Source organism: Monopterus albus, unplaced genomic scaffold (assembly GCF_001952655.1).
Source record: "Monopterus albus unplaced genomic scaffold, M_albus_1.0 scaffold97.1, whole genome shotgun sequence".
Taxonomy (NCBI): Eukaryota; Metazoa; Chordata; class Actinopteri; order Synbranchiformes; family Synbranchidae; genus Monopterus; species Monopterus albus.
The window spans coordinates 170,184-197,562 of NW_018127977.1; the positions used below are offsets into that span (position 1 = coordinate 170,184).

At 39.4% G+C, this 27,379-nt stretch overlaps 1 protein-coding gene across 14 annotated transcripts in view; it reads right to left on the bottom strand.

The window, feature by feature from the left end:
* LOC109965182 (teneurin-3) overlaps positions 1–27,379 on the bottom strand; it is a 620,836-nt gene that overhangs the window by 133,234 nt on the left and 460,223 nt on the right. For 13 of the 14 annotated variants that reach the window (XM_020608995.1, XM_020608997.1, XM_020609006.1 and 10 more), the window contains 4 exons: positions 22,857–23,030; positions 21,864–21,928; positions 6,841–6,960; positions 1,565–1,648 (listed from right to left, as the gene is read on the bottom strand). In XM_020608995.1, the coding sequence (XP_020464651.1) occupies positions 1,565–1,648; positions 6,841–6,960; positions 21,864–21,928; positions 22,857–23,030 (443 nt within the window). The remainder of the gene's footprint in view (positions 1–1,564; positions 1,649–6,840; positions 6,961–21,863; positions 21,929–22,856; positions 23,031–27,379) is intronic. The other variant, XM_020609003.1, reaches the window with a different exon arrangement.

Below are 27,379 nucleotides of genomic sequence, written 5' to 3' on the forward strand. Positions count from 1 at the left end.
GCTTAATCAACAGACACACACACACACACATTGATTTACTTCATGTTTTGACTACTGCTATGACCAGCTGCAAAGCTGGCACCAGAGACGTCTCGGTTGACGTTTCTGTGTAGTATGGGGCTAGCCCAACCGAGGGGATATAATGTATAGGCCTGGTGGGTTCAGGGTCTTTCATTTTTCATCTGCCTGCGTGCAGGTTGGAGGTGCAAGATGCCTGAGCGTGTAATGTTCATTTTTGCCTGTGCTCATGGAATAAATCAGCACTGTTTTGAAGTTACTTGGACTGCCTCGTCTCTCAGAGTCAGTATGGTAAAAAGTACCGAGTACAGCATCCTCCATCCCTAATACTTACTATGCAACGTGTCTTGAAATGATTTTTGTTGAGATGTGATGCTATATAATTAAAACTGAACTGAGTTGAATTGAATTGAATAACCACATATGCATATAAAACTACTAAATAAAACATGGATTTGGATTGGTCATGGATTTTAAGTACCCTAACACTCACAAGGTAAGCACATATTTCAACTATTCATTATTGTCTAATCAACTATTACATCTTCAAAAAAGTTTTACCTTATTTTCTTATCAAACTTGCATTTTTGGGACACCGTTAAAATGTTTTGTGCTTTTTCCATATATTCTTATCTAATTAAAAAGCTGAAATGATGCTGCATCCTGACTTCATGATTATACATAAATATGTCTCATTTTTCCTACATAAGAATGAATTTTATTAATTATTGCAAACAGCCAAACATTTTGGGCTCTATTTTCTTGCCAGCAAAAAGGTGGTATAGCTTCAAAGGCAGTTTTATATAATGTTCAATTTTTCTGACAAGCACATAGGCTGGGAGGAGATCAGGTAGCCACACGTGTGTATTTTACTAGACACACCAACATGAAATTATTCCTTCCTCCTTCTAATAATGTAATCTGCCCCTCCTCCACAATGGTAACACCTGGATGCGCATGAAAGTGCACTGCGTCTGTGGTTACCAAAATTGCAAAGCATTGCTGGCTGTGCCCTTATGCATCTTAGCCTGGATTTTGCTGCATTTGCTGTGCCCCATTTTACTAAAATAGAGCCCTTAATTTTTAAAAGCATTTAATCTTTTAGAGAGGCTCAACAGTCTGTAAATAATGCCATAAAGAATTAGAGTGGCCCTCCAAAATGCTTTAAAAGTAATGGACAGTGCAATAGAGTAGCAGTTATTAATTTTAACACTACATTCTTGAAGAATTCATGGCTGTTACAATATGATTTACTCAATTTAATATGAACAATTATAGAAAAAATAATTAACTCTACATTCAATTAAGATATCCTAAACAGATTGTTGTTTTTGGTTATTTAGCACTGATATAAATGTGGTAGAAAACAGAATAACAGAAAAATCACAACCACAACCTATAGCCACTAAAATAAAAATGAAGTTGAGTCAATACCTCTCAATTGTTTGAGAAATTTTCCACTTTTTTCACATATTGGCAAGGTGGTATGGCATGGCAGGCTTATACAGTATCTGTGTGTGTGGTTGTGTGTGTGTGTGTAACTGACCTGGTGGTATATCTTGTATGGCTCGTCTCCCCACATCCACCTCTCCTGTGTCTATGGTGTTGTTCTCTAGGAGAAACATTTTAGCTGCAGAGGAAAAAAATAGATAAAAACAGAGTTCAGGAAATGTAAATACATTTTCTTTTATTCCAAGTAATAGCATTTCTGAATGGATAAAATGCCAATTAATACAACTAATGTACTGAGTAGAGTTAGCTCTTCTGAAGTGATGAAATCTGCAGATAAAAATTGATCTTGAGTACAGAGATTGTTTCTTTCTGTTCTTCAAAATGAATGTGTTTTAAAGAAAAAAGTAAATAACACAGACAGGAAGTATTTGGACAGTTATTTTTTGTTCACAGGGCTCTGTAACTCAGTATACCCAATTTGAAATAAAGTCATGGATATGACATTGAGGTTCCAGAAGTCTCAGCTTTAATATGAGTCGATTTACATCGATACAAAATGAGCTGTGTGGAAGTAAAAGCCCTTTTAACACATGGCACCCAAATTGTACACATACAGAAGTAACTGGACAATTGGCTAGAATTGTTTCTTGTGCCTCTGTGTGTTGTTTCAATGTTACTTGATGCACAAAGGAGCTTACATAAGCTTTATAGTTGACTGGGAGCTGCATGCATGTAGTTTAGACTGGAGTGGAGGTGTTTGTCAAAGAGATGACCATGCAAGTGAAAAAATAATAATGAGGCTCATAATTAGTAAATGTCTTTTGTAGAGATATTGGTAGTAGTTAATTTGCCAAAATCAGCAGTTGGGCATATTCCACAAAAAAGTAACCTGAAGACAGAGAGACTCCAGCAAGCAGGTGGTTGCAATGAAGCCCTGGAAAACCATCACCAGGGAACATACAAAGTGTCTTATGATTTCTATAGGTCAGATACTTCAAGGCAGTCATTTGACTGCAAAGGATTTTCCACAAAATAAAATATGATGATGTGGTACTAAATTTGATGATGACAAATTTGTCATTTACCAAAGGCACATACCCTTCACACCATAGGCTCTGTTTTCCTGCCAGCACAATTTCAGCATCAGTTCAGTTTCATTCGTTATGCAATTTTCTTCTGGTTCATGTCTAATTTTTTGCACATTGGCGCACTTTTCTACCAAGAAGAGGCGCAGTTGAGGCCGTGTGTATGCTGACTAGGCAGCGCAGTACAATTTTGGTGCGGGTTGCCCTGAAATAGCAATAACGATAACACCTGCTCAGGCCTCTTATTGCCGTCACAGGTGTATTAGCAATTTTCCTGACAAGTGTGTAGGCTGGGAAGCATGAAATCAGATACCCACATGTATCTTAATGGACACACCATCTTGAAATCATCACTTAAATCCACACCTAATCGGCTGGAATTCACTCTATCATAAAATATACAATTTAGAAAGATTATTTTAAATATACATAAACTAGTTGACCTGTCCAGGGTGTACCCTGCCTTTCGCCCAATGCCGGCTGGGATTGGCTCCAGCCCCACCCCCGCGACCCCGTTCGGGACTAAGCGCAATAGAAAATGAGATGAGATGAGACATAACCTAGTCCTCAGTGTGTGGCTATACATATGAACATGGTCAAACAGTGTTGGTGCGCATCAGGATGCATCATCTGTCCTTACAGGGCGCAGCCAGAGGTGATCTGCAGTAGGTGTTTGGGAATCCAAATCCACATTAAAACATTACACATAACACATGAAAGCAGCTCATGAGCCAAGATAAATAACAAACACCCTGCAGACGTCTCCATTAATCCTGTTACACAGCAGGTAAAGTCAGTCTGACCTCACAGTGGCTGCTGTCACTGTCAAGTTACAGCTTCTTCAAACGAACAAGTTTCACACAGACATACCTTTGTTATGGGGACATACGTTGTGTCTGATTTTGCATTTTATGACAGTTTGATCAGTTTTGAAAGCAGCTGTAGGTGAAGATAAAGTGGGCGACACATCCACTGGCTGTGCCCTGGTGGACCACAGTCAGTTTCACTATAAACACAATGATTACAATGTGTTTATTGTATTACTTTAAAAGAAGTGAAGCGTTTATAAGGTTATATATGAGACCACCGTGGGTTTCACACACTGGATGCAGCTGTGAGTAAATTACACTATATAACTGCTGCTGGTTACAGGACCAGACCTTCTTTCTTCCGTGCACAGAAGCTGGTCAGTGACATTAGCAAACTACTGGGTGAATATTTATGTGCTTCTACATAAATAGTTCTGTCACTATAAATGGTCTTATACTTGTATAGCACTTTTCAGCACACTCAAAGTGCTTTCACACTACTTGGCCATTCACCCATTTGCACTCACAAATGCTCACACACCAGTGTTATCACCAGTGGAGGTTCAATGTCTTGCTCAAGGACACCTTGACATGTTGACTGGACAAGTCAGGAATCGAACTGCTAATCCTCTGGTTAGGAAACAACCCGCTCTACCTCCTAAGCCACAGCCGCCCCCTTTGAGTCTAGGAATGGAGAGCATAACTGGCAGGAGAAGAAGATCCAGGGAAAACATCTTTCCTCTCATGTTTCTATATCCTGACATCAGTCAGGCAGGTTTCTCTCCAGCTTTTTTAAAGGGGATGAGAGGAGCTGGTTTGACTGGACAGAACTAAAGCCAGCCCCGACTCCACCTGCTCACTGTCTTCCTCCTCCTAATAATGTATTCTGCCTCTCCTTCACAATGTGCCCAGTAGGGCCTGGCTGTGCACAAAAGTGATCACCAAAATTGTAAAACATTGTTGCACATGCCCGTATTGGTTTAACACTACACATTATTGCAGGAAAATGAAGCCCCATATGTTCTGTTAGGTTATGAGTCAGCATGGTCTTGACTTTTAGCCAATATCCTGGTAACCTTTTGGGCATAGCGTCCACATACTTCACAAATTTGTGAGATAACTAAAATCATGCCTCAGTGTGTAATCCCATAAGAGATGTTATGTCTGAACAAAGATTGCAGGATTTTTGGTTGCCATGGTGGGAAGTAAAAAGATCAGTTAAAACTCAACTACAATTGCCAGGATTTTCTAGAGATGAGTAAAATGGGTACAAACTATCAAAATCCAGTGCCTTTATGCAAGCTGCAAAGTTTAGGCATGCAACATTGCACAGGTCCTTAAACCCATTCCAGAAGTAAACACCAAATATGTTGTAAGAGGACCTGGAAGCCTGGCCCTCATGAAGGATTTTTTTGCATAATAGGAACCTACTGAAATGTGTCACACAGAGTATCGCTTGTCACGGGTTCTGTGTTGGTTTCAGTGCACTCAACCCGCTTTGGAGGTGCAGTCCGGGAGCTACATTTCGGCACCCCTCAGAAGGTAGTACTAAAATAAAGTACCTGAATGCGAGGGAGGGAGGGGTTGCGTGCATGCAGAGTGGTCCCCGGTGATTGGTTAAATGTCCGCATCTTCCCAGCTTAAGCATTAGCATTACAAGTACCATGTGTAAACACACAGCTGACTGTATGTTTGAGAAAGGAGCAGCCCCTCCCTCCTCTCCACAGAGACAAACAAAGAGAAAATACAAAACAAAGCAGGACAGTCCATGTCAACCCTAGAGGCTATGCTTGGTGATGGTTAAGTGAAGTACAGGGTGTACCGTTTGTTACGTTCCCATAGTGTAAATGCAGCAAAGGAGATACTGTATCTGGGCACTTACAATGCAGTCCTTTCATCCCTCCACTGTCACTCTTATGACCTTAATGACACTAAGGTTGGTCTAAGGTTGGTCTTGTGACTAAAGTCTCTCATGGTGTTAATAACTCCACATAGGCTTAATATCTGAGAGTCCACATCACCAGGCTAAACAACTTCAAAAGAATCTCAGACAAGGTCAGTGGCCAGTTTTACCACTTGGGATGACCTGGATGACTGAGAATCTCCATAAACATACTCCTTCTCATCCAATTGTCCATCACTATTCAAACCCATTCATCCCCTCTTCCCTTCTTTCCTCTGTCCCTTTTCCACACGTCTGGGGTGGAACAGACACCTGTTACAGTACTGCCAATATGAGCCTCCTTCTCCCTAGCTGTCAACATCAAGACATCCCAGACAACGAGATGACATTCTCATCCTCAAACCTTTTGACTCCCAATCATTTTTCCTCTCATTAAACTTTTAAACTCAGTATATAGTCATTTTATAGCTATTACTAGTGAAACAGCTTGAAAAGATACTGTGCCATGTATCCCTCTGTGTATGCTGGTATAGTAATGTATGCTGTCCTATGTTGTCTAATATGCATTGTTTTGCTGTTGTCGAGGTTTCTGCATTACTGGTGTACTTTTTAGCTATGTTATAATTGTTCACTGCTGCATTTGGAAGGTGATGCCTCAGTAGGCCACCTTTACACAGTACTACCTGCTGAAAGAGACAAAAGATATTTGCAGGTTTTCAAAATGATGATAAAGGTGATAAGTATCACTGTCATATAGTCTTCAGACACACTCAAGTTTAGCTGGCCTAGTAACTTATTCAGGTTTAAATCTAGTCAGGAAATAAGGCAGTAGTAGAACATTGAAAGCAAAACATGAACAAAATAATGATGTAAAAAATAATAATAAAGGTAGAAGCATGGGAAAATGGGCTCACCTGCAAAAGCTGAATTACTATATTGACTGAATAATACTAAAAATAATGCTATTTTGGGGTTCTGAGATTAATATTAATACTTTCATTCATGTGTCAGATGTAAGATCAGAAAGTTTATGAGAAGTTTGTTTTAATGAGGGTTCAATAAGGTGACATTATGTGGAGTTATGTTACCCCATTAGAAATCTGTATCGTCCACACATAATCATTCCTGGTGACTGGAATATTTTTTATATCTATTAAGCTACCGGAATTGAGATAGAATTTTTCACAAATCTATTTTATAATGACTTTTCAGAAGGATCTGGGGCATTAAAATGTTTTGTTCTTGTACAAGATTTCTAGTAAGCCAATGGACGCTTTAATTGCTAACGGGAGTGGCAAAAGGTCAACTCATCCCTCAGAGTGATAATATAAAATATCAGAAGTTGAATGGCTAGTTACAATATCTTCATGTTCACTGTCCCTGAGAGAGACCAATAAAAGCTCACATTTCATGAAAACAAAGCAAGTCTTTGTGTATCAGAAACTCTAACCTGTGATACTCTGCAGAGACTCACAGATGGTGATGATTTCTAGTAGAGCAACTTTAAATTGAGCACATGCTTTTTTTTCTTAAACTTTCCTGTTTAAAAAAATGTGTTTAAGCATGAACTCACCATTGTCTGTGGACACCATAAAGGTATTGGGAGTTGTGTCTCTTCCCCCTCCTCCATTTTCAAATGCTCCATATCCCTCACTCTCCTGAAGCTGCCAGTTTAGACCAAACAGGTGCATAGCTGGAGAGAGGACGAGGAAAAAGAAGAGGGGAGAAAAAAGAGGTAGAGCAAGAGAGGAACAAGGAAGTTAATACAGTGTGCAAAATGAAAATAGGATAAAAAGGAAGATTGGAAAATGATGGAAATAAAGGCAGTGAAAAGCAAAACAAAAGGAAGACAATGCAATAAAAGGAAACAAAAGGTGAAAAACAACAGTAACAGGAGGAGGATATGAAAAAGGGTAAGGGAAGGAGAAAACAAAAAGATAGGAATGAAGGAACAGAAATTTATGGAGGGGTAAGATGCAAGATCAGGTGATGAAGATTGAAAACTGAAAAAAAAAAAAAACTGACAAAAAATGGTCTGATCCAAATATCCAAAAGAATAAAGAGGGGTTAGCATATATAATAAAAAACCAACATAAAGTATCCTATTAAGGTATAGAGTATGGATTGGGCCACATATTTCAGTCTGAACCCACCCTGAGCCTGAGAATGTGGTGGCCAAACACTGACCTGAGCCCAACAATCAGATTGTATGTCATGTCCAAACCCAAACGGAGCCAGACGCAGTTAAGTTTGTATGGTGTTTTTCTGTTAAGGCTCTCGTGCATCTAAAAGGGATAGTGTTGTCATACACTGCCCAGAAGCAGCAGAGCCACTATAGGCTGGTCATTTTCAGTTTTATTTATTAGCACATGAAATTAGAGTAAAAATAATGGATTCATGTAGATTGTTTTATATTTCAAAACATATATAAGCAGAATATTTACAAGTGCATTTATGCCAATTTTGACCAGAGCCAAAACCAAACATGATTGCTAAATTTCTGTCCAAACCCTCAAGTACTGATGGGTCCTGTCAGGTATCCACCTTTTACTAAGGTGTCAGGCATTGACCCCACAATTCTCTGAACTCTACTGATGGGATGAACACCATTCTTCCAGACCATTCTTCCTCATGTAGTGTTTTAATGATGATGGTGGAGACACTGTCTAACACGTCGCTCCAACATCTCCCATAGATGTTCAACTGGGCTGAGACCTGGTGACTGTGAAGACCACCACATCTAATTCACATCAGTTTAATCCTCATCAAACCATTCAGCCCTCATGTACTATGGATGGGGGCACAGTCATCCTGGAAGAGAGCACTGCGTCACCGGTGTGTGAATGCGTGAGTGCTTGGGAGTGCGAATGGGTGAATGGCCGAATAATGTGAAAGCGCTTTGAGTGTGCTGTAAAAGCATAGAAAGGCGCTATACAAGTATAAGACCATTTACCATAAGACCATTCAAGTTACTCAGGTTTTCCCTTTAATTTGTAACTCCTCTGTATGTGGATGTACTTGTGGTTAAGTACTGTGTTAAGTACTAGCAGTTTACTTTAGAAACATGAAAAATATCTATAATGTTCTCAGGCTACTGTATGAAAGCAAATTAATTCAGCAACTTCATACATATAACCACACAACTGTGACAACCAGGTGCTTTCTTTCTCTCTCAAATGTACACCAGTACTTGGGGATAGATTGAGTGGAGGGTGTTAAGAATCAAAGAAAGGCTCTGGAAGACAATCTGACATGATGCAATACAACACTCACCTCTACCACCTACCTGTTTTATCTTTCTCTTTGTGTATACAGTATGTATGTGTGCATGCTATTGGGCTTGTAAATATTCTGTCTCCTTACTTCTCCTTGCATCTCAATTGAGATGTAACCAAAAAAATGGTGTAAACTAAACCAGACAGAACAGAAACATCCAAACCTTGGAAGCCACTTTGTATTCACCATCACAACTCTCACTTTAATAACTTTTATTCACTCCTACAGAATATTCTGAATGGCATCTGCTGAATTTTGCTCACTGTCTGGCAAAGAACCCCAATGTTAATGTGGAATTTTACAAAATGAAGCAGAAGATGGGGGACTATGGTTTACTGCTTGACATACACACCTGTTTCAATAAAACAAGACCTTATTTGGCCATCTTGGATTCTGGGTTGTGTCCTGGGTTAGGTCTCAGTTAGGAACCCACTGGACCTGTAAAAGCCTACTAACTAACCTAGAGGTTGCAATGTTCGCAGCAAACGAGGCAAATGAGGCAAATGAGGCACCATGTCCATCTAAACAAGTGCTGGTCACAGTTTGAGAGGTGCCGGCTCCAGATCCAGTTTGTTGCAGTGTTGTGTCTGTTTCCCCATTGAGATGCTTCCCCTCACCTGAACCCTAACATTATCCTAACTACAACCACTGAGGAGGGAGCTACAGTATGTGTAATCGAGTTTTTAACGGGGAACACATATTGGCAGGGGGACACTTTAACATAAGACTGGCACAAACCCCTGTTGTGCGACCTTTTCCTTATACAGCGTTCTAAGAGCATCACATGCATCTTTTTTGTTTTATTTGATATCCACTACTGATGCTACTAAATAGCCTATGACTGTTCTTCACTTCATAACTATTACTGCCAACTCAGGTTTTTCCTCACGTTGGAGATCACTGCTCCACTGTCTTTAACTTTCATTTTAGTGTTCTGGCTTTCTCAACTTTTCTTTTCAATTCCTTTGTGTGCACATAGCCCTGCAGACTCATGCCCTTTTATGGGGATTTACCTAATTAGGCAAATTATGCTAATACTAATAAGGCCTAATTATGCTTAGTAGGAACTACTGGTATGTGATTTCAGCTTATGAACACAATGGGATTCATCATTGTAAGAACACAGGTGTGAACAATTCTGCAGTTTAAGAAAACAATCATGAACCAGACAGACTTCTCCTAGGATCTTTCTTAAGAGCACAGTAAGAACAAATGTAAGAAAAAAACTTAGGACAATATTGGCAAATGAGGCCTAATGCTTCTAAACTGTTAGGTCAGCAAGACTACTGCAGAAGTAAACATTGAACCATTTTGATTTGTATGATCACACTTTTATGACATATTTTAGCATAGGTGTATATTGTATAGCCTATCCTTAGATGCTCTAGCAACATCATTTAAAACTATGCCTCACTGTATAACATCGACTTTGAATAGGAAATGGTGAAACATTAAGAAAAAGCATCACATCATGTCAGAGCAAAAACAGTATGTCTAATAATTGCCACTGCTAGACTGCTAGATCATACACAGAGAGTATGACCTGCTATATATATTATAATGAGATGGGATTTTGAAGGTCACCGCAGTATTTAATTTCCTTAAATGCCATCCCAAACAAAACACAATGATCAGTGTGTTTCTCTAATATGTCTGGGAGTCACATTGTTAAAAAAACAAAACAAATCTCTAGTTAACTTTGCTTCTGAGGAAAATTAGATGATGTGAACATGTCAGGACACCTGTGTCCAGTGACAGTACACAACATAATGATGCTGTAAAGATCAAAAACTATAACTTGTTTGTTTTGGTTCAAAATTGTAGAACACATAAGGAGCCTGGACTGGATTCTTCACACAACAGATATTAGAAAGAGAGCTGTGTCAAGAACCAATTAATGAGAAAACCCCACACTCTTACATGGCTATTATACACACACACACACACACACACACACACACACACACACACACACACACACACCTCATTAAATTTGAGCCATGCTGTGTTAGCCCGTTACCACAACCCCTCCTGGTGAGGACAGGAGCAAAGGGTCATGGGAGAGTGCTGGCTAATCGACAAGATCCTGCGTGTGTGTGAGACAGAGATGTATTTCTGTGTAGCCTACAGGTCTGTGTGATAGAGTAACAAGATTAATGATCATGGTAATAGTCATACATGACTGGTTCTCTCCAACAGAGCCTCATTAGGAAATGTGAGAACTAATAAAACATTTCATTGAAATGTATTTGTCAATATGAAGAAGTAAACAAAGTGCTTAGGTTGAAAACTTAAAACCATAAAGATTATTGTTACATGGAAGTGATGGCAATGTGGCATCAACTACACATATATACATCATAGCTGGACAGTGGGTATACTGTAGATTGATTCAAATAACCTGTTGTTGCTATTAATTCCCCAGGACTTGCTGTTCTTTATAAATATTAATTGGTGTGTGAATTTGAAACTATGATGAGAAGTCAGCACAAGAAACCATCCCATGTAAGCCTATTGGGGGAAAAGACTGCAGCAGGAGATCTACTTGGATCAATGTAAGGCTACTATCCTACTGTGTTCAAAGCAGGACTTGAATCAACAACCTAGCGTGCACTGTCTGTCTTTACCATTTCCTTTCAGAAGAGCAAACAGATCCCAGTTCAGTCTTTATAATCTGATACACAGTGAGAGGGCAGTGGCCTGATTCATGACTAAAGGCAGGAAAAATGTTAAGAATATGTCAATTATTGATGAGGCAGCAGAAATTGGTTCTTTTCTTTTTGTTTTATTCATACTGTTGTACTCAGCAGGTGAACTTGTTGACAACAGTGTGTACTCACAATGTCTACCAACTATAAATGCTGACAGAAGAAAAGTGCTCCCACAATATAACAAAGAGCCATGGTCTACACAGGTGTTTTCACTAATGTTGCTGGGTCAGACTTCATCTCAGCACTGTGTGGGGGTATACTGTACAATTAATAGACCTTTGTCACAGCAAGTGACGTAGCAGAACAAGTACAGGTGTAACTAACAGAAATGATGATGGCTCCATCCCATTTAAGTAGTCGTTCAACATAGTACACCAACTTTAGACTCCTATATTTGGGAGTTAAGACTTGGCAAGTCCAAACTCCAATCTCCCCAGGATGGGAAGACTCACTCTGCAGTTGGTATAGCAGTGTCCATGCCACCAACTCAGCTCCAGTGTCTACACCAGAAAGAGACACTCATATTAAGTCCTTGCACTCGAGTCAGACATTAACAGACTTCCAACTTAACTCACAACGTGCCACTGTTTGACTCTAGACTCGACTCAAACTCATGAAAAATGATTAATGAACATTGATTTTTACAATGCTTTGGGGTCATTTAACTCATCATAGAGTGTGACCCCAAATAACATAATCCTTGCAATGACAGCTATGCCATATGGTGTAGCTTTTGGATATATATATATATAGGGATTTCAAAACCCTTGAGCTTAACAGAAAAACTGCCTCCTGTAAAGAATGTGAGGGAAAAGGACAAAAGACACTGGTGTAATCACATCAAACTTCATAAGGCACTTGAAAACTCATCTAGAGAGGTCAGAGCAGCAGCTAGCCTGTAAGTTAGTTACGTTAACTTAGCATTAATGTCATTGCTGTTGTAACACTAATGGCGGGTGTGTGTAACATGGGTAACTTTATTGTGCTCCGTGAGTGTCTGCCAGCACAGAATTTGGTTCATGGTGATTTGCTAAACTGAACTTTTAGCATGCATGACAGCTGTCAAATGATGTGAAGTTGATAACATTACAGATTATACTATATACTATAATATATATACTGGGGCAGCACGGTGGTTAGCACTGTTGCCTCACAGCGAGAAGGTTCTGGCTTTGAGCCCCGGCCAACCCGGGGCCTTTCTGTGCGGAGTTTGCATGTTCTCCCCGTGCTTGCATGGGTTCTCTCCAGGTGCTCCGGCTTCCTCCCACAGTCCAAAGACATGCAGCATAGGTTGATTGGTGCCTCTAAATTGCCCGTAGGAGTGATTGTGTGTGTGAGTGGTTGTTCGTCTGCGTGTTAGCCCTGCGATGGACTGGGGGCCCCATAAATACTCTTGCAATAGAGAGTGACCTAGAGAATTCAGAACTGACTGGGACTCTGATAGGCCTTTTCCACTGTAGGAACATACCAGCCCATAACAGAACGTGTACCCCTTGGTTCAGCTTTTTGTTTTGCAGGCCTCTGCCCATTTTGGAGACAAGTACCAGGAGCTAAATTTCAACACCCATCAAAAGGTTAAGTGCTAAATCAAGCTCCTGATACTTGAGGGGTAGCACAATTTGATTCTCATAAAATTCATTGTTAGTATACAGTAAAATTTAAATTAAATAGTAAAAACATAAAGAGTACTAACTGTACATAAAATAAATAAAGAAAATATAGTAACTTAATGACTATTAACAAATTTTAAAATAAATAGCTTTTTTCAACAGAAACAAAGTCTTACACAACGGTTTACACAGATGAACAGCACTGGGCCTATCCTCACCATTCTTCTTCCCTGAAGCAGACTTAAAACAAGCACTGAGGGTAACCAAGGAACAGCATCAACATGTGGGTCCAGATGCTGCCCTGGAAAAGACCTCAACTTCATGGAGACACGCAGATGAGAGGAAGCTGTCAGGAGGTGGTGTCTGAGCAAGACATGCTGTTCAAATGTCTGGTCCTGCAGAGCTATCTGGCTGTCTAAGTGAACATGACTACATCTGGGCAGTAAACATCTCCCATTGTAGATTTACTCATGTTCACTACAGTCTCTATATCAGTATTACCCCAGTAAAGTCAAATTAGCTGTAACATAAATTAAAGGTTATTTAAATGCTTTGAATTACTCAAATTATTGCAATGTTTGTGTTCTTGTAAATTAAAAATTAGCTGTGTGACTGAAAACTGAATAATTGTACTGTAAATTATCACACTTTACACTTTTTATGAATACTGAAAATGCATGTAATACCTCTTTGTAATATTTGAGTGATTTGCCTGCTTGTCATCACTTCAGATAAAATTATCCAAGAACCTAAAATAAATACAGAAACCAACTTAGGTTAAAAATTTAATTTCAAAAAATATATTCCTTTAGAATTTCTTTACAAGTCTTTCAAAAACAGGGGCAAATGCCACACCACCCTCCCTTTAGCTGACCCTTCCCTCTCAATCCTCTATGGCTGGTATCTCTCTCTCTCTCACTCATCCTCTCTTTATGCCTGGTCCTTCAAAAATACGAGGAGAGCCTGGCTTTCCCCGGGCCTCCTCCTACCTAGCTGGCTGGCCCTGGCCTCTTGCGCAGAAGGAGGCAGAGGCCAGTATGATGACAGTCTGAAAAACCAGTTACATGTCATTCATCCAGGTCATAGATGTGAAGTTGGTAACAGGGTTGAAGACAATTTGCCTCTTGTCCAAGAAGCTTCTTCAGTTGTAACTGACTGTGGAGAGTCCCAGGCATTTAACTTCTGTGGAGTTGTTAACACTTTGAGGGCTGTTGAATATATACAGTATATTTGATATACACAGTTACTGTAATTAGACTCAGTCATTCAGCTCATTCACAACAATTTATTAAAATTAGCATAACAAGCATCAAATGACTGTGTAAACACATTTATACTGGTTTAAGGGTAAAAAAAAGGGACTTCAGTGAGTTGGCTAGATGTATTGGTTACACTAGGTGATGAAATAAAAGAACTCTGCTCAAGGCTCAAATTGCCCACAGCTACACTGAAAAGATAAAACAGAACAAAATTCCTACCAAACCACCATGAAAACACTCAGTGAAAAATGGATAACCTGTGTTCAGACTTCAAGAAAAATCAGCTCAACTTTTCACTGGACACTGTCAGCAAAATCACCTTCCACTGTGTTCACCATCATGGATTACATTCAGACAGAACTCAGTGAGCCATAAGAGACAAACTGGAACATTACAAATACAAAGAACTTATTATGCAGAAAGCAACGGAACTGAAAGGTACCAAATGCAGACTCAGTGACTATTTCCCACATGAAATAATGGCACAGTAATGAACGTCACAAAATACTCTACCCCATCATGAAACAACACAGGCAAAACAATTAATGTGTAAGCAGCGTTATGGACAGATTTTACACTGAAGGACTGCTCTACTGCTCTAACACCACGGCTCTGCTGATTTTGTGTATTACATCTAACATCCAGTGGCCGCTGCTAACACAATCCCTGTCTATCATTCTTGACCTTAAACACAAACACACATACACATAACAACCCTCTTCACACTGACTCCCATACCCACCCCTTATGTTCTCCTCGTTTCTGTTTTTTTACACTATGCTAGTTTGTGTATTTGTCTAGCTTTTTCTGTGTCTACCTCCTCACCTCATGTTTCCTGTCTGACATCATCTAGTTTTGGTCACTCTCACCTAACCCATGCTGACATGCACTCACTCACCAACTCTAGATTTTGCTGTCATCATATACAGTAGTTTGTTTCTCCCCGCAATCCGTCCTTTCAGTTATTTCTCCATCCCCATGTTAAAGTCACACTTAAAAAAGATACACTTCTCCATCACACAAAAGATATGTTTAACAAATAATCATACAGTCAAGTTAAAGTAGTGTCATGGAATATGCACAGCCTCTGGACTCAAGTTAAGAGAACTACAATCATTATCCTTTTGATGAATTTAAAGACTAATGCTTCTTACAAGAAACTCACATAAGAAATCCACAGTTGCAAAACCTTCACTTATTGCTTATTGTCTCCATGTCTCAGCCTATATATTCTCCCCATTTCCCTCAGTCAGATTGCTGGTTCTGTGCACCACACCCAGCTTGCTCCTGTTGTTCTTCCCTTACTGTGATTATTTCCTGTGAGTTTTTGGACTCTCCCCCCTTGTGCCTTGTTTATGGACTTTGATGATTTGGACTTCAGTTCTTGGTTGGTGGTGAACTTTCTCTTTAGTTTGTTAGTGTCATGTCTTTCCAGTTTACTGTATCGCTCCCTGACTGTGCTGTTTAGTTGTTAGTTTTCTTTAAATGTCTTTGTGTTACAGTTTGTCAGGCAGAAGTCTTGAGGTGGCCTGTTTTGTTTCATGTTACTTTTATTCATTTGTTACTGAATATCAGTTCATGTCTGCATTTCCTCCCCTAGCCTGAATCCTCTCCTCCCCTCTCCTCCCCATGCATCTATGTATATGCCACCATTACACATCACTAACTTTGTGTCTCCTCTCTCCCATAGTGTGTCCTCTCTCCCACTCCCTGTACCTTTCTGCATGTAGCCCTGGTTCTGGAGTTCTATGTTTCTGATGAGCAATCACCGGCCACATCAACCTGACCAGTGTTTGATTGTTTGTTGTTGTTTTTTGTGTTTTGCTGCTTTTCTTCTTTTGTCTCTCCTCTATCCACTCAACCCCAACCGGTCGAGGCAGAAGGCCACCCACCAAGAGCCGGGGTCTGTCAGAGGTTTCTTTAGAAGGGAGTTTTTCCTCCCCACTGTCGCCAAGTGCTTGCTCAAGGGGGATTTGTTGGGTTTTTAGACCTTACTTTGTAAAGTGTCTTGAGATGACTTTTACTGTGATTTGGCGCTATACAAATAAAATTTGATTTGACTTTATTTAAAAAACAATTGAATATTTTCATGATTTTCACATACAGTAATGCTATTTATAAATGTGATGTAGCTAATTAAAACCATTTAACCTCCTGCTTTGTGAAAGAAACTTTATTTTTGTTTACATACATATGAGACAATGTATACTGGTATGGAAAGCTCTCAAGATTGCTAATTTAAATAATCTGCAACATGAAGGTGGCTTCTTCAAGCATATCAGCTGACTTTGATTGCTATTAAACTATGCAAATATCTCCCTGATTACGATACGGTTTGTGTGCATATTTGATATAAGGAAGGTGCAGACATACAGGAAAGAATGTCTTCTCTTTAAGAATCAAACTGAAGAGTGCCAAACCGTAAAAGCTGAGTATTTATCCTTTGTGTAAAGTGGATTTGTTGAACATGAACTTATAATGCTTATTCTCAAGGATGTACTAGTTTTTTTAGAAATTACAAATAAATTATGTTTGACGTCTAGCATAAAAAAGTATTAAACTTTTGAATTAAAAATATAAACTATGAAATAAAGAACCATGTCTATATAGGACATGTAAATAAATCCAAGCTATGTTTTGATTCTGGTGCATTTCCGACATGATATCTTTGTAATTTTGCAAACTACTGACATGGCACATTTTAAGATTAAAATTAGAGCTCACTAATTACAGCACACTAATTATTGCAAATCTTTAGACTGTAGCTCCCAAGGTGATACTAGACCCTTGGCAAAATATCTTAAGGCTGCTTGCCAATGTTGCAAAAGGAAGCGTACAAACACATTTCTAGAATAACTGAAATTAACCAGTGCATCTTTATTCTTTACCTTTCTTGGACTCACACTGACAAGAATAAATAAATTACTCATTTTTTAGACTGAGTGAATAAATGTGATGTTTTTGGGAAAAGTACTGGACCAAAAAAGACATGAAACAAAAAACTGTTATTAGCACACCTCAGTGGGACTCAGAGACAAGTGCATCCTAACAGGTTATCAGCATGTCCCCATCAGCCCCTCCCTTCCACATCCCAATTCAAAAGGACAGAGTTGGTGACAGAGTGTCTGAACACAGCCTAAGCTGTTAGCAAAACATCCAGATGCCTGAGTGAGTCCAGAAGCCTGGAGGGGTTAATAACTTCAGTGGCTCACTCATAAAATGAGAATGTAGATAAGAGCACATTCATGTAAATAATTTGAAGATATGTGACAGCTGCACAGCAGAACAACCCAGAGCAGAACAGCCCAGACTCAGTCTGCTCAGAGGTTTAAAGGAACATTTGTCATAGCTGCCAGCATCTGTAATTACATATGCCAAATATTAACATTATAAGATGATACAGATTCACCCTCACAGCTGTGAGCTTAACAGAACTGTATCCATTCTGCTGCTTTGGAAATCACAAAAGAAATGTTCCTTAATTCATACAACATCTAGCTAAAATGACATATCTGATGGCTTTCCTTCATGCAAAGCGCTTGCCCAAGGGGGATTTGTTGGATTTTTCCTTCTATAATAATAATAATAATAATAATAATAATAATAATAATAGTTGAGACCTTACTTTGTAAAGTGTCTTTGGTTGTGATTTGGTGCTATACAAATTAAAGTGAATTGAATTGAATTGAATTGAATTAATATCTTACAAATATACCACTTAAACACTGAAGAAACTAAGCTGGCTAAGGAGATAAATGCAGTTTGTAATAGCAGGATTGCCTTTTTTAAGGGGATGACCAAAGTGAAAAATATGCTTAAAGGTGCAGTTTGTAACATCTGGAAGGATTTATTTGCAGAAATGGGCTATAGTATGCATAGTTATGTTTTCCTTAATGTGTAATCACCAGAAATTAAGAATCTGTGTTTTCTTTAGTTTAGAATGAGCCTTTTATATCTACATATCTACACCTCCTCTCATTGAGGCTGCAATGTTGAGCCACCATGTTTTTTACAGTAGCCCAGAATGGACAAACAATGTGTGAATGTCATATTTTCTTTGCAGCAGCTGTTTGGACTGGGAGATGCTTGGAAGCCAAAGAGGAAGTAACATTAGAAATGAGGAGGCACTGTCGTGAGTTTAAGGACTATAATTTGAAGAAATAAAGGATAATAGTTCTACTTCCACACCAGAAAAAGGAAGACAGCGTGAATCCCTGTCGTCAAAGAAGCAAAGACATGAAGAAACGGGGTAGGTGAATGCACAAGATGAAGTTAAACATTGGTGTGGCCTTTACCAAATGGAAATCATTTGAGGGACAGATTTTTTTCCAGAACGATGCTGAAGTTGCCTGTTTTCTGCTAGACAGGTAATTTAGCCTAACTGAATCAACACTAAAAGCAAGATGTATGCACTACTGATTGAGTGATTCTACACTGAAAAGTGAGACATGAGCAGCATGTTCTGTCTTTGTCATCAGAACAGCTGTCTGTCCATCAGCAGGACAGCAGCAGGACAAAGGGTCTTCACCATGTGGACAGACAGCACATATGTACAGTAATGGACAAAAATAGTTTGCTCATCAGGGCGGCATGGTGATGCAGTGGTTAGAACTGTTGCCTCACAGCAAGAAGGTTCCGGATTCAAGCCCTGGATGACCTGGGGTCTTTCTGTGCACAGTTTACGCATGGGTTCTCTCCAGGTACTCCAACTTACTATTAGCCCTGTGATAGACTGTCGATTTGTCCAGGGTATACCCTGTCTCTTGCTCAATGTCAGATGGGATTGGCTCCAATCCCTCGTCATCCTCTTCAGGTTAAATGGATGGATGGCTGCTCTTCAGGAAGAAATCACATTTTTATGTAGCCTATGATTTATTGATTTTGTTTGGCTCTACAGAGGGTGAAAGTGAAATTCAAAGCAGCCTGATTGAGTCAGCTTTAGAGCCAAGGAAAATCAATAAAATCAATCAATCATTTCTTCCCGATGAGTCTACATGAAAAATACTTTCGCCCAGCACATTTGTGCTGTCTGTCCGCCTGGTGGTTGCCGTACTGCTGATGGACAGACAGCTGTTCTGATGACAAAGACACAGAACGTGCTGGTCACTTCTCACTTTCAGTGTGGATTCAGATTAACAAGTAAAGTTAACCTAAATGTAAGTTTTTGTTTGATAGCTTGAGCTAGAACATAGCCAGTGCTGGGTAACCCACTACAGTTATGTGAGCCACTGTTAGCTTTTGCTTGGTCAAATCAGCTGCACTTGTTTTCTGAGCATGCAATTTGACCTACATTTACAGTAATCACTAAGAGGGCTGTTTTTAATATGTACGAGAGCTTTGCTGAACATTGCTAGATGTCACTAAATTTCACACACTGCACCTTTAATACAAGTGTACTTTTTATATACTGTGTGCACAATTATTTGGCAAGTGAGTATTTTGACCATTTGACCATGGATATTTTCCAACTCCAAGCTGTATAAACTTGAATGCTTATTGGATTTAAGCATATCAGGTGATGTGTATTTGTGTAATAAGGGAGGGTATGGCCTAAGGAGATCAATACCCTATATCAAGGTGTAATTATTAGGCAGCTTCTTATTGTTAGGTAAAATGGGTCAAAAAAAGAGACTTAACTGACTGAACAGTCATTCGGAGGGATGCAGCAGGCTATATTGGTCACTGATTTTTTTTTAAATGTCAGAAATGTTCATTTGTAAATTTGAGTTATTCTCACTTTAACAGATGAAAATAAGTAAAATTTTCATTTTTCATTTAGTTGCGAAATAATTCTGCACACTAACAGATGCCCAATAAATGTATACACACAGACATTCACCTAAGAAAGCCAAAACCTCACTTTTACTTTCTTAAATATGCAGGTTTAAGGTTTATTAACATTTTGGATTGACCAAGAGCATTGTAATTGTTCAATAATAAAATTTATCCTCAAAAATGCAACTTGCCTAATAATTGTGCACACAGTGTATGTTAAAATAACATTTGACCACTGGTTCTGTCAAATGTGTGGAGACCAAAACAAACCTCACAATGAACTCTGAGTTAGTACTCTGAGAAGATTCCTGTCTTTCATCAACACATGGGAATATAATTCTTACTGTTACAAAACATTTCTACTTTGATGATCTACATATTTGTCTGTTATCATGACTGTGTGGTTTTCTTCAGACAGGAGAAATGATTATTGTCTGAAATCAATGTTTCACTGTTTGTACAGTACTGTAAATATACTGTACTGCGTCAAAAGTCATAGACCAGCATTAGATTTGTTGATTCAGCAATGTTATGATGGCTATATATTTATTTATCAGAATACCACTAGAAAATATAGGAAACATGTATGAAAAACCACAAAAATGTCAGAAAAAAAATCAGCAAACTGGATACTCCAGATGTGGTATTCAGTTTGCTTTAAAGAAATTTGAAGAATCCAGAGAGGTCAAGGACAAAAGCAGGAGTGGAAGACCAAGAGAAGTCAAAATCTGTTGAGAAGTTTCTCTGAGTTTCTTCTGTGAGAGACCAGAAGAAATCCAGCAAAACCTGGCTCAGCATCTGGTAGATTCATCTAGATACCAAGTTGATCCTTCCACAGTCCAAAGAAGCTGATCAGGAACGGCCTTTGTGGAAGGACAGCAGCCAAGAAATAACTTTTTCAGAAGGGGACAGAGAGAAAAGGCTGAGATATGCAAAAGCTCACAAAGATTGGAGTGAAGATCATTGGAAAAGAGGATTATGGAGTGATGACTGGAAGCTTGATATGTTCGGGTCCAGTCATTAACAGTATGTGAGAAGAAGAGCTGAAGAGCAGTCGAAGATTGAGTATAATAGCCTTTGGTGAAACATGGCCGAGGGTCTGTCATGGTTTCAAGACTTCAAGTCTGTAGAAGCATTTTGTTCTGAAAGTTTTGTTTTTAATGTTGTCTACATCTTTCCTGTATTTTCTCTGTTATAGTGGCTGAGAAATAAATAGAATTTATCATTACAACTTTTGCTAAAACTGCTAAAACTGGAAAAATAACACTTGACTGTACAGCTTGCCAACAATTTATTATTGAAACACCATAACATTTACCATTAAATATTACACTACATGTCACCTACAATATATCCTGGAAAACAGTGGCTATAGCTGCAAAGCAAGAGGAAAAAGAAAAACCCCAGCAGCTGGTGATCTGATGGCCTCATACGACAGAGTGATACGCAATGCATGCAGCAACAAGAGTACAACAATAGATGATACGGAGACAGAGAAGGAAGGAAGCTGGATGGTATTGGAAGAGATGAGGTTGGATTAACATTGGAAGAATCAGGAAAAGGACAAATAAAGACTCAAACTACTGCGGGTGCATGTGTGTGTGCCTTTGTATTACTTACATCATGAGGACCAAAACCTATTAACAAACTCACACGTTGGGGACTTGGCCATCCTTGTGGGGACCGGAAGCTGGTCCCCACAAGGAAATCACTGAATTTTAGGGTGTCAACATGGTTTAGGGTTAGGATGAGGTTAGGTGTTAGGTGTGAGGTTAAGTGTTAGGGTCAGGATTAGGTGTTAGGCAAGTAGTGGTTATGGTTAAGGTTAGGATAAGTCTACAGGAAATGAATGTAAGTCAATGTAAAGTCCCCACAAGGAATGAAAACACAGCGTGTGTATGTGTGTGGGTGTGCGTGTGCCTGAGAGACAGACAGGCAGACAGAAAAAAGTGTGTGTGGTCTTACCTATGCAGTAACAAAGCAGGACAGAGAGCAATACAGAGAGTCCTACTGCACTGAGAGCTGTACACCTGAAAGGATACACAAACAAATGTTATAGTGTTACTGTCACCAACTGTCATTGGTTTTGTTTGACAACTCAAAGAAACATTTTCTAGTTGTGCCACAATTGTTTTGTTTTTAATATGTGATTACATTCTCTCTCTTCAGGGACGAAGTTGGCATTGTTCTTATTCATTTCTTTATAAAACATAACAATAAAGGGAACAAACAAAACTAATAACTAAGACAGAGAGACCTTTGAATTATGTGTGATGGTGGAGTGGAGTATGATATGTGTACGTGAGCTTGAGAGAGTATGAGGACATAAAAACCTTGAGCTAATGAATATTTAACATGGGACAAGATGTTGCACAAAACTAAACACAATACAGACAAAAATAGATATGCACGTGGATATGGATATACTATATGCTTACCAAAATTGGGTAAGTTGGGGCACAAAAAGGGGCGTGGTGGGGGGTGTTTGTTGTGACTGTATTGTGAGAGACTTTTGGAAGAGTAATAAACACATTTAGCAATAGCTTCAAGAATATGAACAGATAAAAAAGGTGTAGGAGGTGTAAAGACTGGGTCAGGTATGTGCATATGGGTGAATGTGTGATTAATGTGTATGTGTGTGGGAGTGGAAAGGATTATACAGTATGTGAGAAGGGTGAGTGGCAAAGGGTTCAAGGAGTTGGGCGCCTGTTTAGACATGGTCCCAAGGTGTTAACTGTCCCAAGTGCCATGTTGAGGGTGGACTATTGGTCTGACCCAGCCGCCCTGTGGCTATGCTCTTTTTCCTCGCTGCTCCCTCTAGCATTGCTAGACCACGGTGGAGCATAGTGGCAAATTTATGAGGGGCATGAGCAGCTGGGTGTTGGCCAAACCATCAGTTTACCCCCCCAGTTCCTTGCCGCCTTCAACTGTTTATTTGTTGTTCCTTCCTAATCTTACCTCCATGAGCAGTACTTGGAGGTTTTCTTGAACTTGAAGGCAGAGCGGGACAGGGTATTCCTCGGCAATGGCCTGGTAGGCGGGGAGTACACTGATCCTGTTGCCATAGTGTAGCCAGGAGTTGCCGTGGAGAAGAGGGGAGTAGTGCCTGTACCTGTCTTAAAGAGGAAGTGCCTGGGGGGTGAGAGAAGAGACGAGCAGAAATTAGTTGTCGTGCATTAGTATCAGACATTGGCTTTGTTTACATATAGAAAACATATTAACTGTAGTGCACAACACACTGCATACTCACCAGCTTTTAATATATTACAATACAATATTCATAATAATCTTGATGAAATATAACTGGAAAGGTTAAAAGCAAAAAACCTTATCTCTTAGTACAGCATCACTTTTTGGTAAGTCTCCAGTGCTTCATGTGTAATTTGAACAAGTCAACCAAGAGACAATGGACATATTTGGATTACAAAGCCTGTATACAAGTTTGACTTCTGTTTTATTTCTGAAGATGTTGTGTTTGGAAATTTCCATGGTGGGAAAATTACTGGCACATACATGCCTGCAGTAATTACCAAGGTCACAATGTCTAATTAATGACAGAACCCTGGCTAACAAGCATCTGTAATTACAATTAGACTGCTCTCTGTAACAAGGGTGTGTGATTAACAATTAGGACCCATTATAACAAGGGGTGTTCAATTAATACCTGCCTCTAGGCAAAAAGACAGAACAAGAAGAAAACAGAAAGAAGAGAGCAGCAGTTAAAGGGGAAGAGACTGACTGTAGTTATTCTATGAGCTCCAGCAGTAAAACACAAAAACATTTTCCAAGTAGTAGCTTTAATCAGAAGCATGTGATGTACTCTATCACACAATCAAAGAGCAACCTAAATGAAAAGGAGGAGATACTAGATGTCTGAGCAGTGGTCTTGCGTTTCTGTAAGTAGTTCTTCTCTCTGTTCAACTGTTGTTTGGTAATTTTTCTAAACTGTCTCAGTTACTGGAGGACTTTGGTGCACAAAGGGTCATGAGCATTGTGGTCGACTCAAGTAAAATAACTTCCTCTCTGCTCCACTCCACTGTGCATCTGTGAGCAGCTCAACCCTCCCTTCACAAGTGAAAGGAGAGAGGGGCAGAGACCCCCAGCTTAAGAACTGTGAAAGCAGAGTAAAAGTAAAGAAGGATCAGCATTTCACAGGCTTTGTTTTAGCTGATATGGATCCTTCAAAATATGTCAGCATCTGCCCTGATCCTTAGGGTCTACTCGGGACATCTCTGTTTTTCTCTTTTCAAGCAACTTATTAATCTTTCATGAGCCATCGTGAGATTATTTATTTCATACAACACTGTAACAAATATCTGCTAAATGTGATGAGTAGATACTTCAAGATTAAGGCTTAAAATTAAAGGTCAGAGAAAAATCATCAGTGCAAGTTGTCACTTTAGATGAGTGAGTTAGAATAGTCAAGTGGTTGTCAGTCCTACAGAATACTTGTTTCCTATCTATTAGTTAATGCTGTTTACCCAGTGTCGCTGGTACAACTCAGTTTCTCACTACATGATCAGAGTTAACAACTAGCAGGAGTCTGTTTACCCGACATTATCACTCATCTCAGTTGGTCAGTGTACAGTCACACAGAGCTTGACAACAGACATACTACTGCACACGTGCAGTCAAGATTTGTGGGTGGACTGCATTTCAATCACCACACCACAGGGATGCACTGTGATCACTGTAAGTAAATGCTAAACTTCAACAGTCAACAAGATGACTGACTAACTCCTGTGTTGCTCTGATTGGCAAACATGTTTCCATGAAACTCAAAAAAATGTAATGCTAGCAAAGGAAAATCTTATTTTAATGGAGAAATCAGTTTCCTCTGCCTGTATGTGGTGTTGTTGTCTGCTGCTGCTTATATTTTGTTTCTTGAAAAGGGTTTTTTGGTGGAACAGAGGCCTGTGACGGTGGGTGGCAGTAGACCACACAACTATGGCTACACCATAAACTGTATATACAGAGGTACAGCCTGTTAGCTCCCTGACACCGCCCCCAGTGGCTGGGTGCAATATAGGTCATAAAGCCTGTCTCCACCATGTTAGCAGAAGGGCCATGAGCCAGTTTAAATACAGGTGATTCTTGGTGTATTTGGTAGATTTGGTATTATCACACTGATATGTGTACAAGTGGTCATTTTTCTGGTTAGTTTGTCTTTCACAAAATATTTGATAAGAAAAAAGGTGAATTTTGGATGTCAGCTTTGATTGGCACTCAAATTCTGGTCACTACTGTGCAGAATCTGGTTAGAAAATGTCAAGATGGCAGCCACTGTATTCAGGATATTTTGGCATCACTTTTGCATAGTGGAGGGTAGGGATGTAATGATACCAAAAACCCCTGGTACAATGATAAAAAGTGCAAAAAAGTCCACAATATGATTTGTCACAATATTAAAACATGAAAAAAGGCCCTTACAAAATAATAAATTTGTGTTTGTTGTATGATTTTCCAGACTGGTGACCTATCCATGATGTACACTGCCCCTCGCCCAATGTCAGCTGGGATTGGCTCCAGCCCCCCACTTGGCATGAATAGTCAGTGGCACTGAATGACTGAACTGTTTGTACAATTGCCATAGTGTCACTTCTTTTATGAAACAACAAACTATTGTAGCAGTTGGATCTTGTAAACAAAACAAGTCATAGAGTGGAACATATGAGAGGAAAGATTCTTTCCCTGGATCTTTCCTCTCATATGTTTCCACATCCTGACATCAGTCAGTCAGGTTTCTATCCTGCTCTATAAAGGGGATGAGAGGAGCTGGTTTGACTGGACAGAACTAAAGCCAGTCCGACTCCACCTGCTCACTGTATATTCCTCCATATAATAATAATAATATATTCTGCCTCTCCTCCACAGTTCACCAGGTAAGGTCTGGCTGCACACAAGTGTGCTGTGTCTGTGGTCACTAAAATTTCCTTGTGCCTAGAGTTTAGCCATGAGTTTAGCATTGTGTCTTACTGCAGGAAAATGGTACACATTGACTCATACACACAATCAACCACTGTTTTATTGCAATAACTCATAACTTGAAATTGAAAGTTTATATTGAAAAGGAAAACTCAATTTAGCAAAAAACTCAATTTAGCAAAAAACTCAAATTCAAAAAGTCTCTTTTGTCAGATGATAGCAGGCGCTGTTATCAACCTAATTAAAAGTAGACTAATGCTAATACAGTGGTTGTCTCCACTGAGAAGATGAAATGATTTTCCTCTTGCTTTCACTTTTGCTTTTTTATTTTTACCATCATTTACTGTCTTTCATTGCTAACTATCTTCAAAACAAATACTTCTAATGCTAAAGTATCTTCAGCTATGAATTTCAAAATAACATGGCCTTGATATGATGTTAATGTTGTACCAATAAACATAAACAAGATATCTGAAAATGCAACTACAAATACTGTCATGATTCTGCCCCACTGCTTCTGGTCTCATGCTATTATTTTGACATTACTTCCTGTTACAGTCTCACCTCAGCTACAGACTCTTAACCCTAATCAGTGACAATTGTTTGCACCTGTTTTCACCCCTTTATAGGCAGCTTCCTCCCACCAGGAAGGTGCCAGATTGTTCTAACGCCTGTTCAGACTTTCCTGCGTTTTTCTAGTGCCTGTTATTCCAGCTCTGACCCTGGATTGCCTTGTAACCACCGAGTATCAGTGCTCTGATTAAAGACACAGTGTTCTGCTTATCCTCGTCTGGCCTTATAATTGAGTTCACCATCAACATTATCGGCAGCTTTAGTTGCCGACCGTGGCATTTATAATAAAATAGGAGAAACTGACCTAAAAATACAAGGGTTAATGCATAGACAGACATGTTGTTGGCATCTGATACTTTGTACTCTGTACTCCTGCTTGGAAGAATGTACAGGATAATTTTGGATTGATGGTTTTGTAGCTGTCTCTTCTTTTGTTATGTACATTCTTTTGTCAGTAACAACCTATAAAAATGCAACGTAGCCAAACCTTGATAGAAACCGAAACACAGAAATACAAAAGTGCCGCCTTAGTTTTCCCAAAATTATTTAAAGAGCCCATGGCATGCTCTTCCTTGTTTTCTGACCTATCTACAATGTTGCAACGGTGAAGTATCATCTTAGACATAACCTAACGCTCAAAAAATGAGGCGTACGTATGTTCTAGTACTTCTATGCAGAAGCAACTTATACAAGTCTCGCAAACTCTCACTGACGAGGCTTTTTTTCTAACAAAATAAAGTATTATGTGATAGTTTAAGTATTTCCTTAAATGGCCTGCTTGACATCCACGGTGCCCCCACCATGTTGGCAAAATGTTATTCTATATGCTGGATTCTCCTGGAGCACAGTACCTGCTTGTTTTGACTGCTTGAGGCCATTGTATCTGCCACATGTGATGTGTTGCTGGTAAATGAGGGGATTCATGATCCATGACGTTATTGTCGGTGCTACACTACTGTTGGAATTAAATTCACTATTTTGGG